At 42.2% G+C, this 22,797-nt stretch overlaps 1 protein-coding gene across 1 annotated transcript in view; it reads right to left on the bottom strand.

Moving 5' to 3' along the window:
* The window catches only part of unc13c (unc-13 homolog C (C. elegans)), an 87,791-nt gene that overhangs the window by 22,213 nt on the left and 42,781 nt on the right, over positions 1-22,797 (bottom strand). The window contains exons 15-20 of the mRNA XM_076156043.1: positions 22,326-22,415; positions 20,520-20,648; positions 15,251-15,384; positions 13,481-13,566; positions 3,101-3,227; positions 254-350 (exon numbers count right to left, since the gene is read on the bottom strand). Of these exons, the coding sequence (XP_076012158.1) occupies positions 254-350; positions 3,101-3,227; positions 13,481-13,566; positions 15,251-15,384; positions 20,520-20,648; positions 22,326-22,415 (663 nt within the window). The remainder of the gene's footprint in view (positions 1-253; positions 351-3,100; positions 3,228-13,480; positions 13,567-15,250; positions 15,385-20,519; positions 20,649-22,325; positions 22,416-22,797) is intronic.

Below are 22,797 nucleotides of genomic sequence, written 5' to 3'. Positions count from 1 at the left end.
GACTAAAAAAAGCAAATCTGAACCTCAGACCCATAGGTCATTATTACTTTTTATCAGATGTTTTATTACTTCAATCCTGTCTGGCGTGTCACGTTTTCATTCTGTACTCGGGCACTTCACCCCGTTCATTAGGAGGTGATTCTTCTCCCTCTGAAAAATCTGTCCTTGTGGATATAAAAGCATCGGCCACAAGTGTCTTGGCCGGTTGAATATAAAGCAGAACTTTGAGAGATAATTAAATCACTGTACTCACTCCATCCTTCTTGTCTCTTTCCAGTGCTCCATTGAGGAAATCCATGGCAACGTCCTCATTCTCATCCAGCCACTGAATGACAAACGGCTCAAACCATCTAGAAAGGAATAAAGTCAATTATCACTCCTGGAAGTCACAGTTGGAAGTAATTAAATCACACCCTCCTGCTCACTTCGCCAAACTATTTCACACAAACTCCGTAGTCGGCTTAAAAACTCCTTACGACCACTTTCAAATCTCATGTGTGCGCTTCACATTTTGTCAATTATACACTTGTGGCTTCTTGATTAGGTACATTGTGAAAAGCCCCAGCAGATCTTAGGATAGTTTCTGCCAAGGCAGTTCATGCTGGCGCTGATTTCAGGTTTCAGCGTATCAACAGATTTGACTCGGAGGCAGACAAAGGACAACAGAGGACAGGACATGCCAGGACAGATGAGTCGGGCAAGGAAGCACGTTTGTTAGTAGAATAATAATGCTATTCTGTCTGTTCCACTTTGCCATTTCCTTGTTTAATATAGTGGCCCAGCTTGTCCTCAAAGCAACGAGCATCCCCTCAAAACTGCTTTGTACTCTGTTCTAAGGGCATTTGCAACAGGAGGGAAAGCCAATAAATAAGGAGGGTGGGGCAAGAGAGAGAGGAGACAAACGAAAGGTGGAGGAGGAGAGTGAATGTGTGAGTGATGCACATTCCTCTGGAGGAATCAATCCTGCTGAAGATGGTGTTTGACTGACAGCACCGGGGAGGGAGGGGGTGGTTGGGGGGGAGCCATTACTCTGATAGACTGGCAGGATGGAGGGAAGCGGGCACTGCATTCACCGCTTGCATTCCACACGTTACATTGCAGTTATATTGCACCATGGAGGAAGGGGGCAAGCCAAAACAACAATACATTTTCTTGTCGACTGTAAATTTGTATCTCTTTTGTTTCTTCATCCAAACCCACCACTTTATGATGATTTTCCACAAATCTTGTATCCCTGAATCACACTGAAAACCAGTGCTGGCTACTCAATAGAGGGCACACATGCATGCATCAAAAAAATGCACAATTTTAATTTCAACCTAGAAAAACAGTGTAATCCGCAGTCGCCAGTCAAAAACAAGTAACTTCTATGTTCTATACAGTATATGTTGACAAGCCACTCCTCTGTCCTTTGTATGGGCGGCAGGGAGAATGCCAGTCAACATCCCTTTTGAAATCCTACACACACTTTGGAGTGTGTAGGATTCCAAGCCCAATCCACTGCAGCAGAACTGTCAGGTAGGCGCACATTTGCACGTCCTCGCCAAATAAACATCAAGTAAACAACACTACAGTTTACTCCCACTGGCTCGTTGTCGACTAGGTCATTGTTTGGCCGCTGTAGATCCTAAATGTGTAGGAATGAAGTTGGAATATAAGAAGGAGCTCTGGACTTGGACTTGGCTTTGCAGTGAGTACGAGCCAGAAAGACCACACAAACACACACATATAACTCAAAAGCATGTATACCTTTATGGAAAGTGGTGTTAGATGCATGAGTGGAAAAAGTGTGATTAAACACTTTGAACTGTGACCCTGTTTACTGTGATCCTCTAATCCTACTCAAACCACCAAAGGATCCCTAATCCTTTCTTTCTTCCTTGGATTTACTTATATCTGTGCGTTGCTATAGCTACAGCGGAACAGAAGCCAAGGAGAATATAAGTAAATTAGTATGCTGTAAAAAGCAGCACTGAACGCCGTTCCAGAGGAGAACACACCGAGAGACGCTCCAAATTAAACAACTCCGACCTGACCAGCCTGACCTTGACATTCATCAGTAGTGATTCATCACTCCGGAGATTCCACTCCTCCAGAGTTCAGTGGCAGCCTGCTTTTCACCACTCCAGCCCAGGCTTGGCATCAGACATATCAATGTTGGGCTGGTGCGCAGCTGCTCGGCCATGGAAATCCATTTCATGAAGCAAAAGACGCACAAATACTGGGGATGTTGTTTTCAGAGGCAGTTTGAAAGTATGGTAGGATATTTATGCGCTACTTGCCGGCCTCGCTCGGTGAGTTTGGGTGGTCTGCCGCTTCATGGCTGAGCTGCTGTTGCTTGCGAGACACTTCAACTTCATAATAATAGTACTTATGACAAAAGTAGCATCCAGTGACAGCACCATGTTTAAAGTCACTGAGCTCTTCAGTGTGACCCATTCTACAGCCACTGTTTGTCTATGGAGATTGCATGGCTATGTACTATGTTAGCAATGGGTGTGTCTGAAGCGCCTGAACTCAATATATAGAAGGGGTCCACATAGATTTGGCCATATATTGTAGGGGTACATGCACAATAATAACTTCATTATGTAGCAGGTGAATTTTAGTTGGTCCAAATGTTGGGTCTGCTTCTGGTTCATTGAAATTCACAAGTTAGCAATTGCTCGGTGATGTCCTGGCAACATGTAGCCCATCAACTACAGGAAGCACAAGCCACAAATGCTAAAAACACTCAAAATCTGACTTATCATCAATAAATGGTAAGTTTACAGATCTTAACAAGCCAAAGAAACACAATCAGCACCCAACGCTCAGCAACATTATCTGAAGTTGTTCTGGAGCTGTCAGCCTGCATTGTGATTTGGATCGATGTCATGAAGCAGCTTGTTTGTCGAATTAAAGTCTTTAAGTTTGGCCTCAGCCACAGTCAGAAAAGACAGAACTTTCAACAAGAGTCTTAATGACTTGGTGTGAAATTCTTAAAGCCGATGAGAAGATAAAGGTAGCAGGAATGAGTGGATGTACAAAGCGTTCAACTTATTGAATGACTGAGAGTGAGAGAGAGAGAGGAAGAGAGAGAGATAACAAAGACACTTACAGTGAATATTCAGGTGGAACACCCTTGAAGGCCGGCAGGTCACGGACGTACTCATTATGGAACCATTTGACTTTGAAGTGAAGATTCATGTACTCAGTGCTTTTGCATAGACGATGCTTGTCGTGCTCTGTAATGCAGAATAAAACATGAGAAGCAAATCACATTGACATATTGTTAAAACACTGACACTAACAAAATGTTACAGAAACCCACGCTGCAATGCTTCCTACACTTATGGGTGTGCAAGTATCAAAGGTAAACAATTAAGTTAAACACATTTTATACCCCCACACAGCCAAACACAGCAAGTAAATACGTTTGAGCACATTTCAAGATTTTACCTCTGGCAATTGAGAAACAATGGCTAATGATATGCTTAAGTATTAAACAATGAAGCGAAATTAAATGTTCCTCTGCAAACATTTACATGGAATTTTATTTGTATTTCATCCTCATCTATTCACACATAAATGTAAGCACATATCTTAATGGGCTTTAAACAGACCAGGATAGCAATGGTTGCTGATAATCTGACATGTTGTCACGGCCAATTATGTGTAACCTGGAGCAATCAAATAATTAGCAAATAAAAGTAAGCTTGTGATTAACTCCAGAGATAGCCCTTCAATGACAAATATGCAAATAAGCAGATGCTCTAGTGGTTTAGAATTTCACATCAGCTAACATGGCTGCTGACTCATCGAATACAGTATCTCCACAGGACCCCCTGAAGGAAAGACGGATGATGTAAGGGAGAAAAATAAGTAAAACAGTGAGAAGGATGTGTGGAAAAAGACCAAGGGACAAAACAAGTCAAATATGCTTGCATTTAGAGCTCTGTAAATGAGACAATGAAGGAGAAACAGAGGGGACACATCTGGTTGTTCTGTCCTCAGCTGCACTACAGTACAATTAATGCCAACATGTGAAAATCCCAATCTAAGTCTGTCTGTCAGTCAGACACAGTAATCTGCATATTTAATATAAACCGTGCTACAATCTTCCCCTGAGCTCAGCACAAACACTGTATTTCCCTCGGTTGCCACTACGTTACATCTAATTGTAAATTGTTTTGTGAGACTCTTGTGACGTTTGCTCTATTAGCAGGTGTGAATTGCCGTCCCTGTCAGCTAAATGCACACCGTGTTGTGCACGAAAAACTTACACCAGGTGCCTCTAAGTAGCAAACGATAAATAAAAACACTCACACACACACACATTCACAATGTCTCGCAGATAGACGCTCATACATCAACACAACATCAAAGAGGTGCTTAAATCCATGCTCTGCGCCCTGGCTGTCATGCCTTAATCCCGATAAGGAGTTGGGTGCTTACTGTGATGAATAGTGCAACGCCTGCCACCTGCCAAATCTCATCTGAGGGCCCTGAGGAAAATATCTACATAGAATTAGCATATTTACATGTACCTGCCTATAATGTATTCAAACACAATGCAGGCTTTATTCATTAGGACGAAGATGATTCTGAAGGTTGCAGTCAAATCACAGCAGCCAGCAGCCGATGTGGAAAAGCACGCTCTTAAAACACAAGTTCGACTGTGATTAATGGAGAATTGTATTATAATGGCAAGGCAAGGCCTTTTAGTGCGTGTGAGTATGTGCGTTTGCGCACACCCACTCGTCTATTTTAAGTGTTAAAAAATGATTTTGAAGAATAATGTGGAAAGTTTTAACACAAAGAAGCCAAAATACAATAGTGGTCTAAAACTTAATTAAAAGTTTTGATAACGGTTTTTAATATCCACAACTGTGAGCCTTTTGTGGGAAAATCCCTCCAGTAATGTACAGAAATTGATGTGTTTTACTGTTCAGAGAGCAGAAAGATAAACAGAGGAAAAAGTCAACAGCGAGCGTGAGTCACCAACGCCACCGTGACAAAAGACGTCCGAATGTCAAAGTGCATCAGAAGAAAATCTAAGGAGAAGCATGCCACAGTAAGTTAGTGTCACTGCCAACACTGACTGGCCCTGCTCTTTGCACGGATCATTGTCAAACACCACAGTCATCACTCAGAAGTCACTAAAATATTTTTTTAAAGCATTTGACAAATTACAATGACTTGTACACACAGCAATGCAAGCTCAAGGGCTTTGTAAATACACACAGGGTGCTGCCTATCAGCAGGTCTCAGGATCAGCCTGTGAAATGGCTATACAGATAATGTGTGTACAAAATTGTTCTCGGCCTTGCATAAAAGGCTCAATATTCACAGTGTGTTATGGTTTTGGAGCTGGATCATTTATCAGACAAAAGGTAAGAGATCAGCATTAAACTACCTAGCTACCCACACACACATATGCACAGAATATACTGTACATGGACACACACAGAGACAATCGCATCTGGTAAATCGTACTGTCTGCATATACACACACACACAAACACACACACACACACACACACACACACACACACACACACACACACACACACACACACTCACACACACACACACACACGCACACACACACACACACACACACACAGTTGCAAAGGAAGCAGATGGAGGTCAGTTGGGAGACAGAAAAGAGGAGGTCAGCAGGTGCTTTGTTTATCGCCCACAGTCAGGCATGGCTTGTGTTTATGTGTGTGTGTGGCCGATATCATTGTCCCATTATTTACTCACTAATTCTCTTCACAAAAACACACACCTATGCAAACATGCTTAAGCATGTGAAATCATTACACAATCACAAACTAATACACTATTACCTATAATGATGCAACAATTACACTGCCAACACTGTGGTGCCGGGTTACAAGTAAATGATGCTCTGAGACAAACACGGGAGGCACAGGTACTGATGATAGGAATATCAGGTGTCCACATTTAGGGCGATGATGTAAAATGATGAAGAAGGTCCATGTCTAGTTATCCAGTTAATAACAATTTGGTGATTCAACACAGACACACACACGCAATTCTTTGACCCTAATCCCATCAAACTGATTCATAATAATGTGTTAATTTTACAGTTTGTGATGTGCAAATTGGCAGTGTTGGACATCCCAAAATGTCCCAAGATATAAAATCACACCGCCTTTGATTTAAATTGACTTCCTCCCAGGACCCGCTGCTGCTCTTTCCATATCTCCATACGCTCTGATGCTCCTCCCTATCTCTCTCCAGCAGTAGAATGTCATGTCTTTTCAACTTGTAGAGTGGCGTTTAAAATGCAGCGTGTTCAATATCAAAAGCTGGGTATTTCTGGTACTGTATACGTGTAATACGGTATGCTTTACCCCCTGGACACCAGTATTACTACCTTAAATTTTGCTGTGGGCCATAATGATTAGCACAGCTGTTTGAATGGAGTAATGTGAGTGGCTGAGAGGACACCTTTCCAGTTTAAATTAACTTCATCCAAGCCTTCTGCACATATGAAGTGTGCATCCACAGTCACTGCCTGACACACATACATGATCGAGTGTTGCTGTTACAACAGCTACCTCCCTATCTGTTGTGCTGCTGGTGGTAAACAGTGTGGGCAGTCCTGAGGGAGGTGTAGGCTCAGGGTCCCTGATGAGGTTGTCATCTTGTCTGAGTCAGCCCATAGGGATGCACACACTCATAGGAGACTCACTCACTCTCTGTGTCATTGATTTAAATGTCATAGACTTTGTGATAAACTGCAGCGATTCGACACTTTTCCCGTCTTCTCATTTGCATTCAGTGCATACATCTGCAGGATTATGAGATGACAGAGACAAAAGGCAGGAGAAGCAGACTTTCAACCAAGGCCAGTGTATAGTCAGTGTATGTGACATAATTCCTTCATCTTCTGACCCAATTCTGTCGAAGGACCTGCAAAGCTACACAGAGGTCTACTGACACGGCTTTACAGTGACACTAGAACCCAGGGACTGCAATAACCGCAACAAACTTGACTCAAACAAGGCATTTAGATATGGTTCATACTGCTGTGAAGCTCTGCAGGGAGACTTTCTTAGCTTACAAAAGACAAACAAATAGTATATTCACATACATCAATGCTTCCTTGCCCTTCAGTGTGTTGTATCAATCAAGATAAACTGGCAAAATACGTCCCAGGGGACCTGAACGCTCCCTTAAATGTGTTATTTATGTATATCTTCAATCAGCTATTTTGATAATGTGCTCAGCGTGAATGTATCTGGAAAATGCTTACGTTTATCTGTGCGTGGAAACTAAAGCATGATTAAGGTTAAGTGGTTATGGTTAGCTGACTACAACCTCTTTAATTTCCTAATCCATCTCTCCCTGATCGCAAAGCGATTTGTAAACCGAATGAGTAGCTACAAAACACTGACAATCAGCATTTATGAAATTTGTCTATATAACAAAATATGAGAGACATTGAACCGGACCTCTGTGCTTTGTAAACTCTGCATCTATCTTTGTCTACGCCAATATAAAAGCCATTGGCTGTTAGGTGAAGTGAAGACAGTAAATGAGAATTTAGTACATTGTGCATTACAGTGTAACGGCTGGAGTGCAGACCAGCGTATTAAAGTTAGCCTGCAGGGCCGCGTGGAGTGTCGTAAACAACGTCTTTCTGAGGAGAAACAGCGCTCTCACGGCTAAGGTACATTAATTGAAATTCAATTACAATATTCTATGGAGTGAAACTGCTCCCACACTGAAGATGAGTTAACGTGGTGCTGCGACGATGGATTTTTAATGTCAAGCGATTAAACAACTATACAGTGCCGGCATATACTATAAAACTCCATCAGGGAGCGTTGACTGAATTGACCCCTGAAGTGTCATCACTTTGCTGTCTCTGGAAAAGACATCTGGTCATAAACATGCCCAGTCACAGTCCAAGGAGCTGTTTTGATTTTTAGTATTGACTCGATCATAAATCTCAAAGGAAATCCCATTTTTAGAAACTCCTCTCTCTCTCTCTCTCTCCCTCTTTTGCCTCCCCTCTGCTTGTATGTGTAAGGCTAAACGCCGGTGCTGCAGAGATTCAGAGCTTTATGACCGGGGATAAAAATCCTTTGCTTACTCTCTTCAGATCTTCCCTCTCTCTCCCTTTAAGCGCTCTAACCTCCCAGTTAGCCCACAATTCTTCCACGCCCCTGCTTTTCCTCTGCGGGGTCATCAGTCATTTGCTCACTTTGATTCCCATTCTTTCCCCTCTCTCTCTCTCTCTCTCTCTGGCTACACTTTGTTTCATGTTTTCTATTTCTTACTTACATCTCCCTCTCTCTCTTTCTCTCGCTCTCTCTCATTACACATAAAGATTTACACACAGATGCTTAAATTAGAAGCATCCATTTCTGGCACGAAAAGCCTCCAAGGAGGATGCAGAGATTTCATTAAGTGATGTGCACGCATATGTAAGCACACAATCACACTCACATTGATTTCTCTTTTATTTGATTTGTCTCTCTTTTACCCACTCGCACAACTGATCATTTGCATCAAATACTTACACACACACACACACACACACACACACACACACACACACACAGACCGACAGACACACATAAATGGGGCAGCGAATCTTAACATCCTGGTCCGTCTCCTTCAGGGTGTCTCGGTCAGCTGCCCTGCCAGATCTGTACGCCTTCTTATGTAAACAGCTCACTCCGAGTTACTTCCACCCGTTTGAGAAACACAACCTGTCTTCCTCTTCCACCTCACCCACAGAAAACTCTTATATTCTGCGTGTGTGCAGCTCTATGTAAATGCATCACTTTTCTGCAGCTTCTACATGCATCCCTATCAACACACACAAAACCCTCTGAGACACCAACACTGGAACTGTTTGCAGAAAGATTCAACCAGTGGAGCCGCATAAGAGCCCCTTGATTAAATATCAGAGTATAGAAAATGTTACGCTGGAGAATTTAAAAACAATAACCTACATCAATTATGAACATTTTTCTTACACAAAGGATCCTAAAACCTCCATAGCGCCCCTTAGCTGCTAATCTTTACCACTGTAAGAGTAATTGCAGAGGGAAACACTGCTTGCTACATGCACAAATGAGAGAGAATTATCTAGCCACTAACAGATGCCAACCATGAAACCTTTAAATGGAAAGCTGTAAATAATTATTAGAGTAATGGAATCCTCTATGGTTTCATTGCTCTCATTTATAGATGACACACAGACACAATATGTTTAGGGAAACTATTTATTCCCTCTTTTATATCTGTCAACCCGCATTATTTTCTTGCCTGACCTCCCACGTGCTTTTGCTCATAACCATACATCACTCCGAGCCCACGCTTTGTATTCACGTGTATAAGAGGCAACGTACAATTCAAATAAAAATAAACTTTATCCAGCAATATAACTTGCAAACGTTATATTGCTGTACATTATAAGACGTAAATTTACCTACTAGGCAGTATGCTCATACAAATTGTCCAATAAAAACACATGTAGACTCAGTAAATGTCCTACATAGCATGTTATGTGAGGGTAACATATGGGGACACACAATAAAAGCCAGCTTTGAAGCGCCTGTCCATTTTATCTGGATTGGTTTTACAATCTGAACAGTAAAAAACATTACAGGATTTACAGTGCACATGCTTGTACTACGCTACTTCTTTTTATTTATGAGTTCTCAAACTCGTCTTCATATAACCATCAGCCTGTTTTTACAAAACCAAAGCCAGAACGCCAACAGCCATTAGGATGAACAACAATGAGCAATAACTCATGTAAAGTATTACAATGAGGGATGTGACAGCCGTGTCCTCCTGGCATGTGTCGCTGTGGGCAACCTGTGATGTACTGACAACACGAGACAGGAAGAGGAAACACAGAAGAAGAGCAAGAGAGGGAGGGGGAGGCTGAGTGCATCCTGCTTTCTTGTCTCCATTTGTAGCATGAAAAAGCCTCAGGCGTCTCACACACACATGCACCCATGAATGCACACACACTGCTGAAACTTAGTGTGAGTCAGTGACACCCTGCATAGTCACGTGGACACACACACACACACACACACACAGCCTCAATGCGAACATGGTTTTACTTATTAATAAGATTGTATCATTACATTTTGTACTTCTATGAGCCAAAATCAGCACTACAAAATATTTATCTTTGCTATTCTTGTGTTTTTCCAATATTTTAGCTTTTGTTTGCAAAATCCTTGCACCTTTTGCAGTTTTCAGAGGATCAAAACGGCATGTAAGAGATTGTGAACACAGGCTTTAAACCTCAACACAAAAAGAAGCTGTGCTGACTCAAGGAAGAGAACAACCTGCAGGTGTGTTTGTGCGTCAGCTGCACACCTCCACAAACCTCTGCTCCATGCACGGGCAGTTCAAAAGACCAATCTCCTCCCCGAATGAGCTGAATCCAATCTCCATGACGCCAACCACAAACCAAGATTGATGCATTATCGCCTAGCTTCCTCAAATTTCAGGTTTTTTTCCTTGATCCAATGATCTACATTTCAAATTCTAATTTAAATGTCACAACTGCAATTTATTCTTAATTTAGTAATTCCACTCAGTCCTATTTTGTGCATTTCATTCACTGCTTTCCATTATAAGATCCTAATGAGTTCACCCACATTTAATTTCCGTACTCCATTGTGCTCACTTATTGTTTCTTGTTCTCATTTTTATTGTTGGGCAGTAAGAAATCCCAAGGTGGAGCTTGTTTTATTCAGATTGCTGTTTATATCCAAAATACGCCCCTAACAAGAATCATTTCCACTCTGACTAACACCTGCTTTATATTTCACTATATTTATCATTGGCATCATTCTATAAACACCAATCTGCACACAGGCATATATTATACAGACAAAGTTGATATACAAGGAAATGGAAGGAAACTAACCATGGTTTTGAGTCTGATCATTTTGTAAAGATGCTACTATCATGTTGTTTCTGTCCAAACCAAGCAAAAATTCACATGTTATCAGGGATTTGATATGTTAATCTCGCCTGGTATGATCCAACCATCTCCTTGCACCTACGTGGATGATGTGTCTCACCTCTCTCAGCGTTAAAGTTCACATTTTAAACGCATCTCATATGTAACACCATTAGGCAACTATAGAATATATATACAGTATGCTGCATGTATCTATGCACATTGTGTATGTGGAGACACTGCAGTTCCCACAGGGTACCTGGTTGCCATAGCAACTCAGGATGGTTTAGAAATGAGAAAGCAGCAGGCGTGAGCTGTGTGGATGAGGATAAATCACACAGAAGCTCTTTAAGTGCTTTTCTGCCTTTTCTCTTAGGATGGGATTGGAGAGAAGCACTCCCAATCCTTGACCTCAATCCGACCACCGGGTTTCTCTAACCACCTCCTCTAAGGCAGTTAAACTTACAAATATGATACCTTCAGATTCACTCAGTAAGGCAATATATCAAATTGTTTAAACGCCAATGGCAAACCTCCACATGCATGTCCTCACCTATATACATGTTGTGCTGACAAGAGTAAATCCGCATGGATACTGACCAGGGTTGTGTACATTTCAACAAAGCTGTAACAAAGTTCTGTTTAAAAAATATGCCTCATTACCGTTTAGAGTTATTGTGGCAAGAATTAGCTGAGTGCAACTTTAAGAATAGAAATTCACACACCATAACCCTTTGTTCTTCAAGCCCGCTGAGTGCGCGCACACACACACACACACACATACACACACACACACACACAAAGCCATTAAACATTCATTCAACCCCTTACTTCCCATTCCATCAACCCTCCTCTACTCATCTCCCTTTTTTTGTTGGGGTTGAGTCAGAGGCCGCCCACCTAAAAAACACAGCCACTTCATTAACCTCCAGGATGTGTTTGCTGCCCTTTGGGAGGCGAGGAGGAGAATGAGGGTGTTAGGATTGAAGTGAAAACCCACAGCAAAGTGGGAACATCTGTCTTCCTGCCAGCAGAGCAGATCCAAGATTTATTGCTTGATCACTGAGAGGCCCTCTGCTGGCTTTGTAACAAGACTTACTCATGTTGACAAAATCTATACTGATACATCTCAGCTAATGGGAATACTAAATGTGAATTATTTTCCGGGTGAATTTTCTGTTTAAATGATGGCAACGTTACTTTGACAGAGCCATGGATTCAGACGGGGAAAGTGGAGAAATTGGGGAAAATACTTTGACAAACACAGTCGTTCTGTTATACCTAACAGGTATAGGAGTTGTTTTTATTGTTATTTATAATGGCAGAGTGCTTGAGCAGGGCAGTTTTCAAGTAAGAGCCTGAGATGGAGTTCACATGTTTGTCACCGCTGCCTTCAGGTACCTGCAGGGACTTAACCAACCAAAGCTGAACACATTCACACACACACTACAACAGCAGATGTGGGTGATAAAATAACCGTTAAAATTGTCTGTTTAATATGATACACCATACAAACGAACAAACTGTTTTATGGACATCTTCATTATAATCACATTAAATCAGTATGTTAATATATTTTTAATATGCCTTCCACTTGGAGTGTATTTTTTATTTCTATTATCAAGTATTTTGTTTATGCTTGATGGCCAAATTATTACACTGTAAACAGATGTTGCATCATCCTTTGGACTCAAAACTACTTTCAGCAGTTTCCTATATGTCCTTATCAAACTATTTGTCGCTATCAAATAGTTTAAATGGCATCTTTCTGATCAAACTCTATCACGAAGACACTGTTTGTGATTGTGCTGAAGTGAAACACTCAAAATGTCCAAGCTTCCACAGCGATCCCTCCCAGTTTGAGAAAAATTGCTTGTTAAGGAACTCCCATCTGTTTTACGTCTCTCCTCCCTGTTTGTACCGCATGACAATACAAAAGCAGTCACAGTGCATTTCACGCTCTATAAAACGGTATCAGTTGAATGAAAACAGAAACCGAAGTCTGAGATACAGAGACACACAACATTAATCTTATCCCTTAACTTCACCATCACATGCCGCAAAGTAATATGAATGAAAACATAAAATTGATCTTAAAGTCCAACACTGTCTGCACTTTGGTTTCTTATCACTTTGATGACATTCGGAACTCCCCAGACTGGGAAACACACCCACAAAAACACAACCCTGTGCATCCCATCTACTCGACTTTTGACTGTGGCATTGATTTGTTGTTTATCTTGATTAAAATACGTTCCAGTCTGTTTATAGTGATCAATAGAGGGAATCAGGGCAGTGTAATCTAGATAGACATTACAGCTGACCGCAGCCAGAAACAGCCGATAAACAACAATGTGACACCATCCGCTAAACAAAAGTCAGATTCACAAAGAGATAATTCTTCACCAGCGATCCAGCCGGTATATGCGCCACATGAGCTCATTAAAATACACTTAGTACACCGACACACACACATACAAGCACAATATATATATCTGTCTGATCCGCAGCACTACTGACCTTCCATAGCGTACTTCATGTCCAGGGCGAAGAGGTTCCACGTGATCTCAGCGCTGATCCTACCCGCGTTCAGCTCTTGTGGAAACCTGGAGGAATTGAAATGGATTCCAATCAGACTCATTTCCTGCATAATGACACGCTCGACTGGATGGCTTGATGGCTTGGCCCCAGTCTGGATCTCTAACAAACGAGTTAACAGATGTGCGCCAAGACATGGCTGGTGAATTTCATAATCTAATAATCGACCCCCTCCTCCGCATCTTCTCAATACCTGGTGAGAGAGAAATGGAATGAAGGAATGCAGCTTTAAGATGCAAAGTGCAGAAGATTAACGGCACGAGAGCAGAGAAAAAGAAGGCGGCAACCAATTTTAGAAAGCAATTTGTTATTTTGAATGTCTATGGATTTCCAGTCAAACATTGAAAGTGTGATGTCAATGGTTTAATTATCTGTGTCTTCAGACAAGAGATGGGAGGACATTTATAGATGAGTTGGGAGGTCACATCCCCGCAAATGTTTTTAAAAGAACACAAATTACTTTGCTTGAACCCAGTGCAGACACCAATGGCACACACGCTCACACACGCGCCCAAACATACCAGAAAAACACACTTGCTTCAATCATTACAACATCTTTTTATTGACAGAGAGAATGAAAACTCAAAGAACTTGTGGGCGGATCTGTGAGTTTTGTTTGCCCCTAGGCGAAAGGATGGAGAAAAAAAAAAAAAAAAAGAATCATCCCACAAACAATTGCGCCTTGTCTCATTTCTGTCGCTCTAAGAATTGTTCTCCCCACTTCGGTCTCTCTCTCTCTCTCTCTTCTGTCTGTTCCTGCTCCCTCATTGTGCTTGCAGCTGAGGAAAACAATGAAGCTCCTCAGCTGTAAAATCGAAGGTGAGATTTGCCACCGCATGGTTTATAATCTTCTTCAGCGGTAGGATATATGCCTTCATAATAAACAATAATATACTATAGCTTAACCTTAAAAAAAAAGCTAAAAAAAGTAAATCAATCCATTTATTATGCATTTATTATTATTATTACCTGCAGCTTGCAGATTTGTAGGTTAGTTTCCCCGGCCTGAGCACCACACTGACGCTTTGTATATGGCCATATCATTATTATTTAAAGGTGACAGCTTAACTCCGCAGTTCATCAAGAAAAAAGACGTCTGAGTAACCTGACCATAGGAGCGCCACGGAAATGGGCATGAATATTGCAAAAATCTGTCATTAGACAGTGTGAGAGAGGGAAAGCTCAAGGCATAAACAGAGGCTTAATAAGCATCGTAAATCAGCGGGAGGAAGGAGAAGCGGAGGAAGGGGGGAGAAGAAATAAACATGAGAGAGACGAGGAGGGAAAATAACATGCTTCATCTTATCACGACTCCCATTTTCTTTGTGTGACGTGATGAGTTCCGTTTCAGTTTTCATTCACATTACCCCAAATGATTTTAAGGACACTTGTCTCACTACAATCCTCACATCCTCTTCATCACTTTCTCTCTTTCTACACACAATATGATAAACAAGGCAACAAATGCGCTCTTCAAATACTAATGGTTCACAGGCGAAGTGTCTCATCTGGGAACCCGAAGATGGATGGATATTATGCCGCTGACACAATGTTCAACAATGCAAGTGTTCCCAACTGCTTAACATAAAATATGGCATAGTGACCAGTTGTACAGCTGGAACAGCAGGAAAGTGTCTGACTAATCGTTCTGATTGGCAGCGACCATCTGTGCTATAATGAAGCCATACTTACTGGTTAATGACTGGAGTGTACGCCGTCCGGTCCTCATCGATGACGGACACCATGAGGGTGATGAGTTTGGGCCAGAAGTCCAGGTTCTTTATCGATGGACCCTGCTCCTCGCGGGGAATGTCCAGCTTCCGGCTCTGGGAAGAGGGAAATCAGGAACGCATAGGAGAAAAGAGTTTAACAGTGTGCTGAGGGTGAAAACAGCAGACGTGGCGATTAGAGAAGTGAATTGAGAAATAATGACCAAGAAAAAATGTCAAAGATGCATGGGCTCAAAGGAGACAAGGAGATGAAGCCAGGGAAGGAAAAGAACAGGGATCTTCCAGCTGTATTAATGTGTTTCTATATTTGGTCTTGCATGGGACATCGTGTTACCTTTCTATTATATTTTAATCTATTTTACTGCTATATTTGCATATTTTTTTACGGAATAGAGCAAATAGGGAGGGACAGGGATGGGCAGCATTGTCACAAACCATCATTCACATAGTGAGGGCAATAAAACTATAAATCAAATTAAAGCTTGGCTGAATGCCACAATTCAGCCCGATTCCCAGTTGTTAAAGGGGGAATATGAGTAAATCAGTTTCTGCAGTGCGATACGTTACAAAGTGTTTCTTGGAAGTGGTCAATGTTGCACAAGTGGGTTTGATGTCTCTTGTAAATGCATCCAGTAACACAAAGCCATAGATCCTGAGTAACCCAGCTCCATTATTGATTAGTCCTTGACATCCACAACATGCTTAGCTCACCTCATTTAAATGTACACATATGTGCAAATACACCTTTAAAGTCTAAACGTTAAACAGTATCTTAAATGGCCTGAATTCGATCTGCGTACAGCTACAAGGGAGAGTGGATATGCATGAATGTGTTTTTTTTACGCGTCCTCTTTCACTGCTACCCATCCAACATGTCTGGTTACATGTCATGATGTCTTCAGGTGAGAGGAGCTCATTCTAACACCACTTATTATTCTGTCTTTGCCATCTGTCTGCACCGTACCAAGGGCGAACACACACAGAGCTCCTCTGGTGAGCAACTACCAGTCACTGTCTCCCTGCCTGCTGGTCCCGCCACAAATAAATACCGCAGAAAGGAAGCGATGTAACACAGTGATAGCAAGGCCACGCAAACAGATAAAAACACAGCTGAGCCATGACAGGAAGCCATGACTACATGGGAACACACACACACACACACACACACACACACACACACACACACTTATAAATACTGACGATGCCAAAAATGATCCGTCACTGTGGACTATAGAGAATGCCCTCCAGCAATAGAGGCTGTTAAACACACTCCGTCATTTTTATATGCAATTCTGGCTGAACCACAGTACAATTTTGATAAACAGAAAAGTGTGTTAAAAATGAAACATTTTCCAATCTGTTATTGAGTAATCCAGGTTGAATTATTTAGCAACCATTGGTTTATTGACTTGAGTGCGATACACAGAGGAAATGCAGGGGAGAGTTAATGTTGGGAATTCATTTTTTTAAAACATCTGTGATAAAAAGGTATGCAGTGGATGTCTCGTAAAAGATCCGACTGAAGGGACAGAATGTAATCTCATAGCAGCAAGGAAACCAAGATATGTCTTTTATCTGATTTGGAGTCTTGTGATGGAAAAAATGAAGTCTATCATTTTGTGTCGCAGGGACATGGAAAATAATTCCCTATGACCTCAGCTCCACACATCATATGGATCAAAAGCTCATGAATTTCTAACTTCGCATATATTTGCGCAAGAATCATGCATTCATGTAAGACTCAGTGAAAATGGCAGCAGGGTGGCAGTTTGAGCTTTACAGTCAACAACAAAGCTCTGTTAGGAATTGGCAATTTCTCAACTCATTGTGTTTACATGTACAGGAGCATACAAATCCTCTATGTGCTGCTATAGGCAAGCAGCACCTATACAATGTATCTATTATGAGCTACAAGGAAGAAGAAAAGGTTGTCATCCAGACACTAAACATTCTGATCATATAGAATTACATAATTGCATCATCTGCATATGCACAATACGTAGGGTCTGAAAGGTCGAGTACAGACGGGCTGATGTGTGCATAAAGGTGATTTTCTGCTAAACTGGAAGCATGAATAATCAACTGAACATCTCAGCAGGAGGCGAGTCACCTAGGTGAAAAATGCACACACTGTATCTCTACGTGTGTGTGTGTGCTTCTGCATGTTTTTATGCATATATGAAGGACAGTGAAGGTGGTTTTGTTCCTGCTAAATTGGATGCAGTATGGATGCCACTTAAATGTAGCATAGACTCCCTTTGCTCATTTGTATTCAACTCAAGTACGAACAAACACATTGTTAAAAGTGATTAAGTAGCCTGCTGCATTTTTACAGTCAACAGCACACCCAAGGGCTTCGATCTCAGTCGCACAAGAGTGGTGGAAACTGTACACAACCAAGAGCGAGGTGCAGTCTCACTCCAGCGCACAGGGCAGCGAGGACACTGGATGCAATACACACACACACTGCATTTGGCTTTCAAGCGCTGAAGAGTAGCTAGAGGTTTATGTTGTGTTTATCGCTCAGCGTCTACGTATGTGGGGAAAAGTCAACATCTCCATACATCCGGCTCATTATCTCCTGTTTCTTGACGTAAATGTCAAGGAGGGACGCGATGTCTCTAAGGGGGCTTCACCGTGGGCCCGAGGCCGAGGCCGAAGCTTTGGAAAAACATTCAAAAGGGTAGTAAATGGGGTTTGTGTGTGTATAAAGTACCAAGGTTAAAGGACTCACAGGCGTATTATATATGTCACAAATATATGTAACAATGCCACGAGTCCTGAACCCCACATGAGGTTGGAAATAAAGAAAGAACTACTAGAGGTCGCAAAAGAATGCTGCACTTACAAAAATAAGAAAAACAACTAAATAAGTAAAGATAAAACAAAATAAAGTACAAACAGCCACATCTTTTATTTAGAGTAAAAGAGGGATTCGGAAGGTGTAGTTGAGACTTTTAAAACCATTCAAGATACAGGAGGACCAAGCAGAGGAGGAAATAAGATACACTGCTTTGATTTGTCTTTCAGCTTCAGCTTTGACGGAGAAAAACATCAGGCTGGTAAAAGTGATAAGAAAGAGCTGTCTGTCCATATTCCAGCCGGTGTTTCAAAAAAGGCTAAAAGGAAAAAAAGATTAAAAAGATATTGGCTGTCCGCGCTGTGACATTCTGCCTCATGAAAGCTTCAATCCAGCCAGGCATCTTCAAACTATCCACCCAGATTACAGCGATAAAGAGATTACAGTGATAAGCTTCAAACCTGCTAACTGCTCAGTCAAAAAACCAGGAACCAGGCTGTCGAGGAAACGCTGATTAGTCCCATCACAGTCGGCCAAATCCATACCTGTACAGATAATCCATACATGTGCCAACAGGCCTGTATTTGATAACGGGGTTAGATAATTTGAATTGCACTTTCGTTCTGCAGAAGCCTTTGACTGAAGTTCTCTCTTTGCTCTTCAAACAGAGAGGAACGTTGACGGTAAAGAGCCTCTCCCTCGGTCTTCAAAGCTCAATTGCTTCTATTCATCTGTGTACTTATGCATTCATATTTAAATAATCTACACTACATTCGGCAAGTGTGTGTGTATGTGTGTGTGTGCTTGCACAGATGCATTTGTAGGTTTGAAGGCATCTCTGCTCTGCGCTCTGATCCCTTCACATGTGGATGAGCCAGAGACATTTATGGATGTTTTTCCTTTTACCTTTTCCTATTATTCCTTCAACAGCTTTCCATTCTACTCTCATCTCTTTTTCCTCTGCTTGGATTAAAAGAGCTGTTAGACTACACACACACACACACAGAAACACCCTTCCCCCCCTCCCTTCCTCTTCCATGGTTCCCAAGTCATTTTAGATACAGGCGGAGGCACAGAGCGTTGCCGTGTTATGCAAGAATCGTCGCCGCGGCGCCAGGCACTTTGCTGCTTTCTTGGCCACCATGTCAACTGTTGTGTCACCACACTCAGTCACTATTTGCGAGTAGAGAAATGGGGTTTTGAATGGGTTCCACCCGCTGTGTCAAATGCTACCTATTTCATAAGAGCATAATAATTCACAGTCACACTGTGGTTCGCTTTGGGGTGAAGCTGATGTCTTTCTCTTGTGTGTTGGAGAAAACACAGATATAAAGGCTATCTATCTACTGCAAACTGTGGCGGAGGGGGATGTAATTAGGAAAAGTGCCTATCTCTCTGGTTGGGTAATTGCTTATAATCCCTCAGGCTGCTTAAACAATGAAACTTATTATTCACGTTACGAGCGAATCACACCCTGTTATGACCCAAAAAGACTTTATTTCCTGAGGTGTGGTGGCCATTCTCTTTGGTTAGCAAACCGTGAAAAGCGTGAATAACACAGCAGCTTGTTGCCTGATTGTTTACTCATGCAAGGCAAACACGGAGGCTCACTAGCACGCGGGAATCCTGGATTCTGACAAATAAATCTCTGGATTTGGTGAATTTGCATGTAATTAGGGTGTGTGTGTGTGACTCCAGAAAGGAGAGAGAGAATACGCCTTCAGATGCTCATGACATGCGTGTGATATCTGCTATATTCTTATAGGAGGAAGCAACAAAGCAAAAGGCTTCCATGCACAGAAGCCTTCTCGTTCTCCATTCCAGCCAGTCATAGGCTCAGCGAGTCACAGGTCCCAGTGACATCACAACAGCAAGATGGATCCATTCATTGATGAGCTGTTTGCCGCCTGATGCTTCACTGTTTCTCCGTGGCTCTACACATCCAGCCAAATAAGCCCAGATTTATAAGGTCAAAACCCATTCATGCAAAGTTTAAAACACTTAAACTGCACATTTTAATGTCTCGCAAAAGCCAGTCACGTACTGCAGCCTACTGATCTCTAGCCATGCTGGGTCAAATTTGTAGTTTCCTGCCACGGTCACACACCTGCGTATGAAGCAGACTGAATCTGATGACAGGTGGACGCTGTGATGTCATGACAGGATGAAGGTCATGAATGGGTTAAATGCATGAGGTGAAGCAGTGACATGTCGGTGACGTTCTCACAAAGTTTGCAGCGACAGTAGAACATCATTGCTTTGATATTAAGGATTTTTTGAAGGACAGTCATCTTTAGATTATGATCAAAATTACTTGAGAGTAAGATTTTATGAAACTGGTGTCTTTTTTAACTATCTAATGTGTCTCTTGGTCATGTAGACGAGGTGAAAAGCCAGAGGAGAAGCTGAGGAGGATCTGGCGGCTGCTTACCTGATCCAGAAGCTGGTTGTACAGCTCGTGACAGTTATCGAAAATGTATTTGTACGTGGAGTCCAGACAGGCTTTCACACAATCCTTCACCACCTGACTGGCCCTGGGTGGACTCTGGAGCTCTTGTACCTATACACACACACACACACACACAGAGACATACACACAGCGTTAGTAAAGAGTTTCCCTATACCTCATAATCTAAGCTAAAAAATGGATATTACTTTACAAAATAATACTCACAACCCAAATCAATTATTCACTGTGTCGCAAATGCATTACCATGCACCACTCAGCAGCAGAGCCATTATAATATCATTTTACATCTTTAAAATATTCATAGTGACATATTTGCTTTCATGTTACCTTTGGTGAATCAGGGTGAGGCTGCTTACATCTCTCATGTATATCAAAATTTACTTCCAGGTCAGATTTGCATTTTTGGTGCATATGCAGTAAGTATAATGTATATTGTATATTGTATATTGCGTAACCCCTCTTAGGGAGAGAAGCGGAGCAGCAGCAGTGTGTGAGCTGCACACTGCATACAGCGACGCACAGAATGCTTGGCCATGGCACAGAATGAAAGCTTTGGTAACTTAAAGTGACAATTTTCATTCCTTTGCTCACAGCTGCCATCTTAGCTATGCTTCAGCGCTCCGGCACCACAACCCTCCTCCACCCTACACACACACACACACACACACACGCATTCTCCTACCAATGGAGATCTGAGTGAAGCCAAGCTTTTTATATAGCAGGAGACAACTAGACATACAGCCTTGCCTGTTGGGAGGCAGGAGCGGGAGAGGAAACAAGACAGAGCTGGGAGCATAAAACATGGAGGATTACTGTGTAGTAGACAAGTCAACAGACAAGTCATGTCACGTTTATATGTATGGGACAATATCGTGGACAATATCTCAAAGGGCCTTACAGGGCGACATTTCAACGGTTCCTGACCAAGGCATAATAGCAAACCAAAGAAGACAGGGAAACACACCCAAATACAAGTAAGAGGGAGGAAGAAGGAGGAGGAGGCGAGTTAAACAGGCAGAGTGCAAAAAGAGCCGAGGGTGGGAGAAGAAACACGTTACAAGGAGTCTGGAGAGATGTAATAAAGCAGGAAAACAGGATACATGAACCACTTGGAGCCCTGAGCCAGTAAAAGGATTTCGCCAGGGATGTGGTCATATGAATCATAAAGTCAGCGAGAAAGAGAGAGAGAGAGAGAGAGAGATAGAGAGAGAGAGAGAGACTAAACAAATGACGCCTCACTCACTTGGACAAATTGCACTCTCGCAATCTCCCAGTCAAGACATTGTATGACAGCAAATCATTTGGTTTTGAATGATCAGTGGCGTTAAAGGGGGCATGTTTTCAGGAATTATGTGTCAAAATTGATTTCACCTAAATGAAAAGTACCTGAAATCAATCTGAGTTTATGTTTAGAACTGATTGTGGGGCGAGTTTATGGCGATGTGACCCACAGTGAAGGTGGCGTCAATGAAAAGCAGCTGCCTTTCCTCTCTGACTGACAGAGACCCATAAAAGTAAGGTTGACATGTTGTAATGAAAAGTAAAATGTGAGACGGGAGGACATTCGAACAAATCAAGTCTGTGTCTGAACACGGACAGAGCTGCAGATTGTGTAACCTCCCTGACTGAGACGTGACACACACGGGACACATGAATATGTACATTTGCAATCTCACATTACATCTTAATGGATTTTAGGCGCCATAATCTGCCAAACTTCTTCCCTCGGCCACGAAACACACACAAGCAGACACACACAGTCGCTACCTTCATCCTGAAGAACGTGATACTGGTGAGCAGATCAACTGTGGACTTGAGATCTTGGAGACGCTCCGGGTTGCCTGCAGGGAAGTTATCCTAGAAAGAGAGAGAGGGAGGAAGAGAGAGAGAGACATTAGGGAAGGAGGTGTCGAGTTGAAAAGGAGCTTTTTAACGTCACACCGGCCAAACCTGCCCACCCATCAGCCGCGTCACGTTGCTCAGGAAAAAACATTGAAATTGATTACAGAGCGGCACCCAGCAATCATAACTAAATGACTCTCTGTCTAATCGTTTAGTGGACAGGGGAGGTCTCCACTGATGAGAACCTCTATTTCAGGGCCATGAAGTCATCAGGCAGTGCAGAGCAGCGTGACGGGGGAGCATATAAAGCCTGACAGCCCTGAGGCAAGGCATCACCGCACCATACATTATCCTATTTCTCCTACTCTCTCTGTGTCTGTGTGTGTGTGTGTGTGTG

The sequence above is a fragment of the Genypterus blacodes genome, unplaced genomic scaffold, assembly GCF_046128005.1.
Source record: "Genypterus blacodes isolate CSIRO-AG114 ecotype Tasmania unplaced genomic scaffold, CSIRO-AGI_Gbla_v1 ptg000067l_1, whole genome shotgun sequence".
Classification (NCBI taxonomy): Eukaryota; Metazoa; Chordata; class Actinopteri; order Ophidiiformes; family Ophidiidae; genus Genypterus; species Genypterus blacodes.
This window is presented reverse-complemented; position numbering and strand designations above follow the sequence as displayed.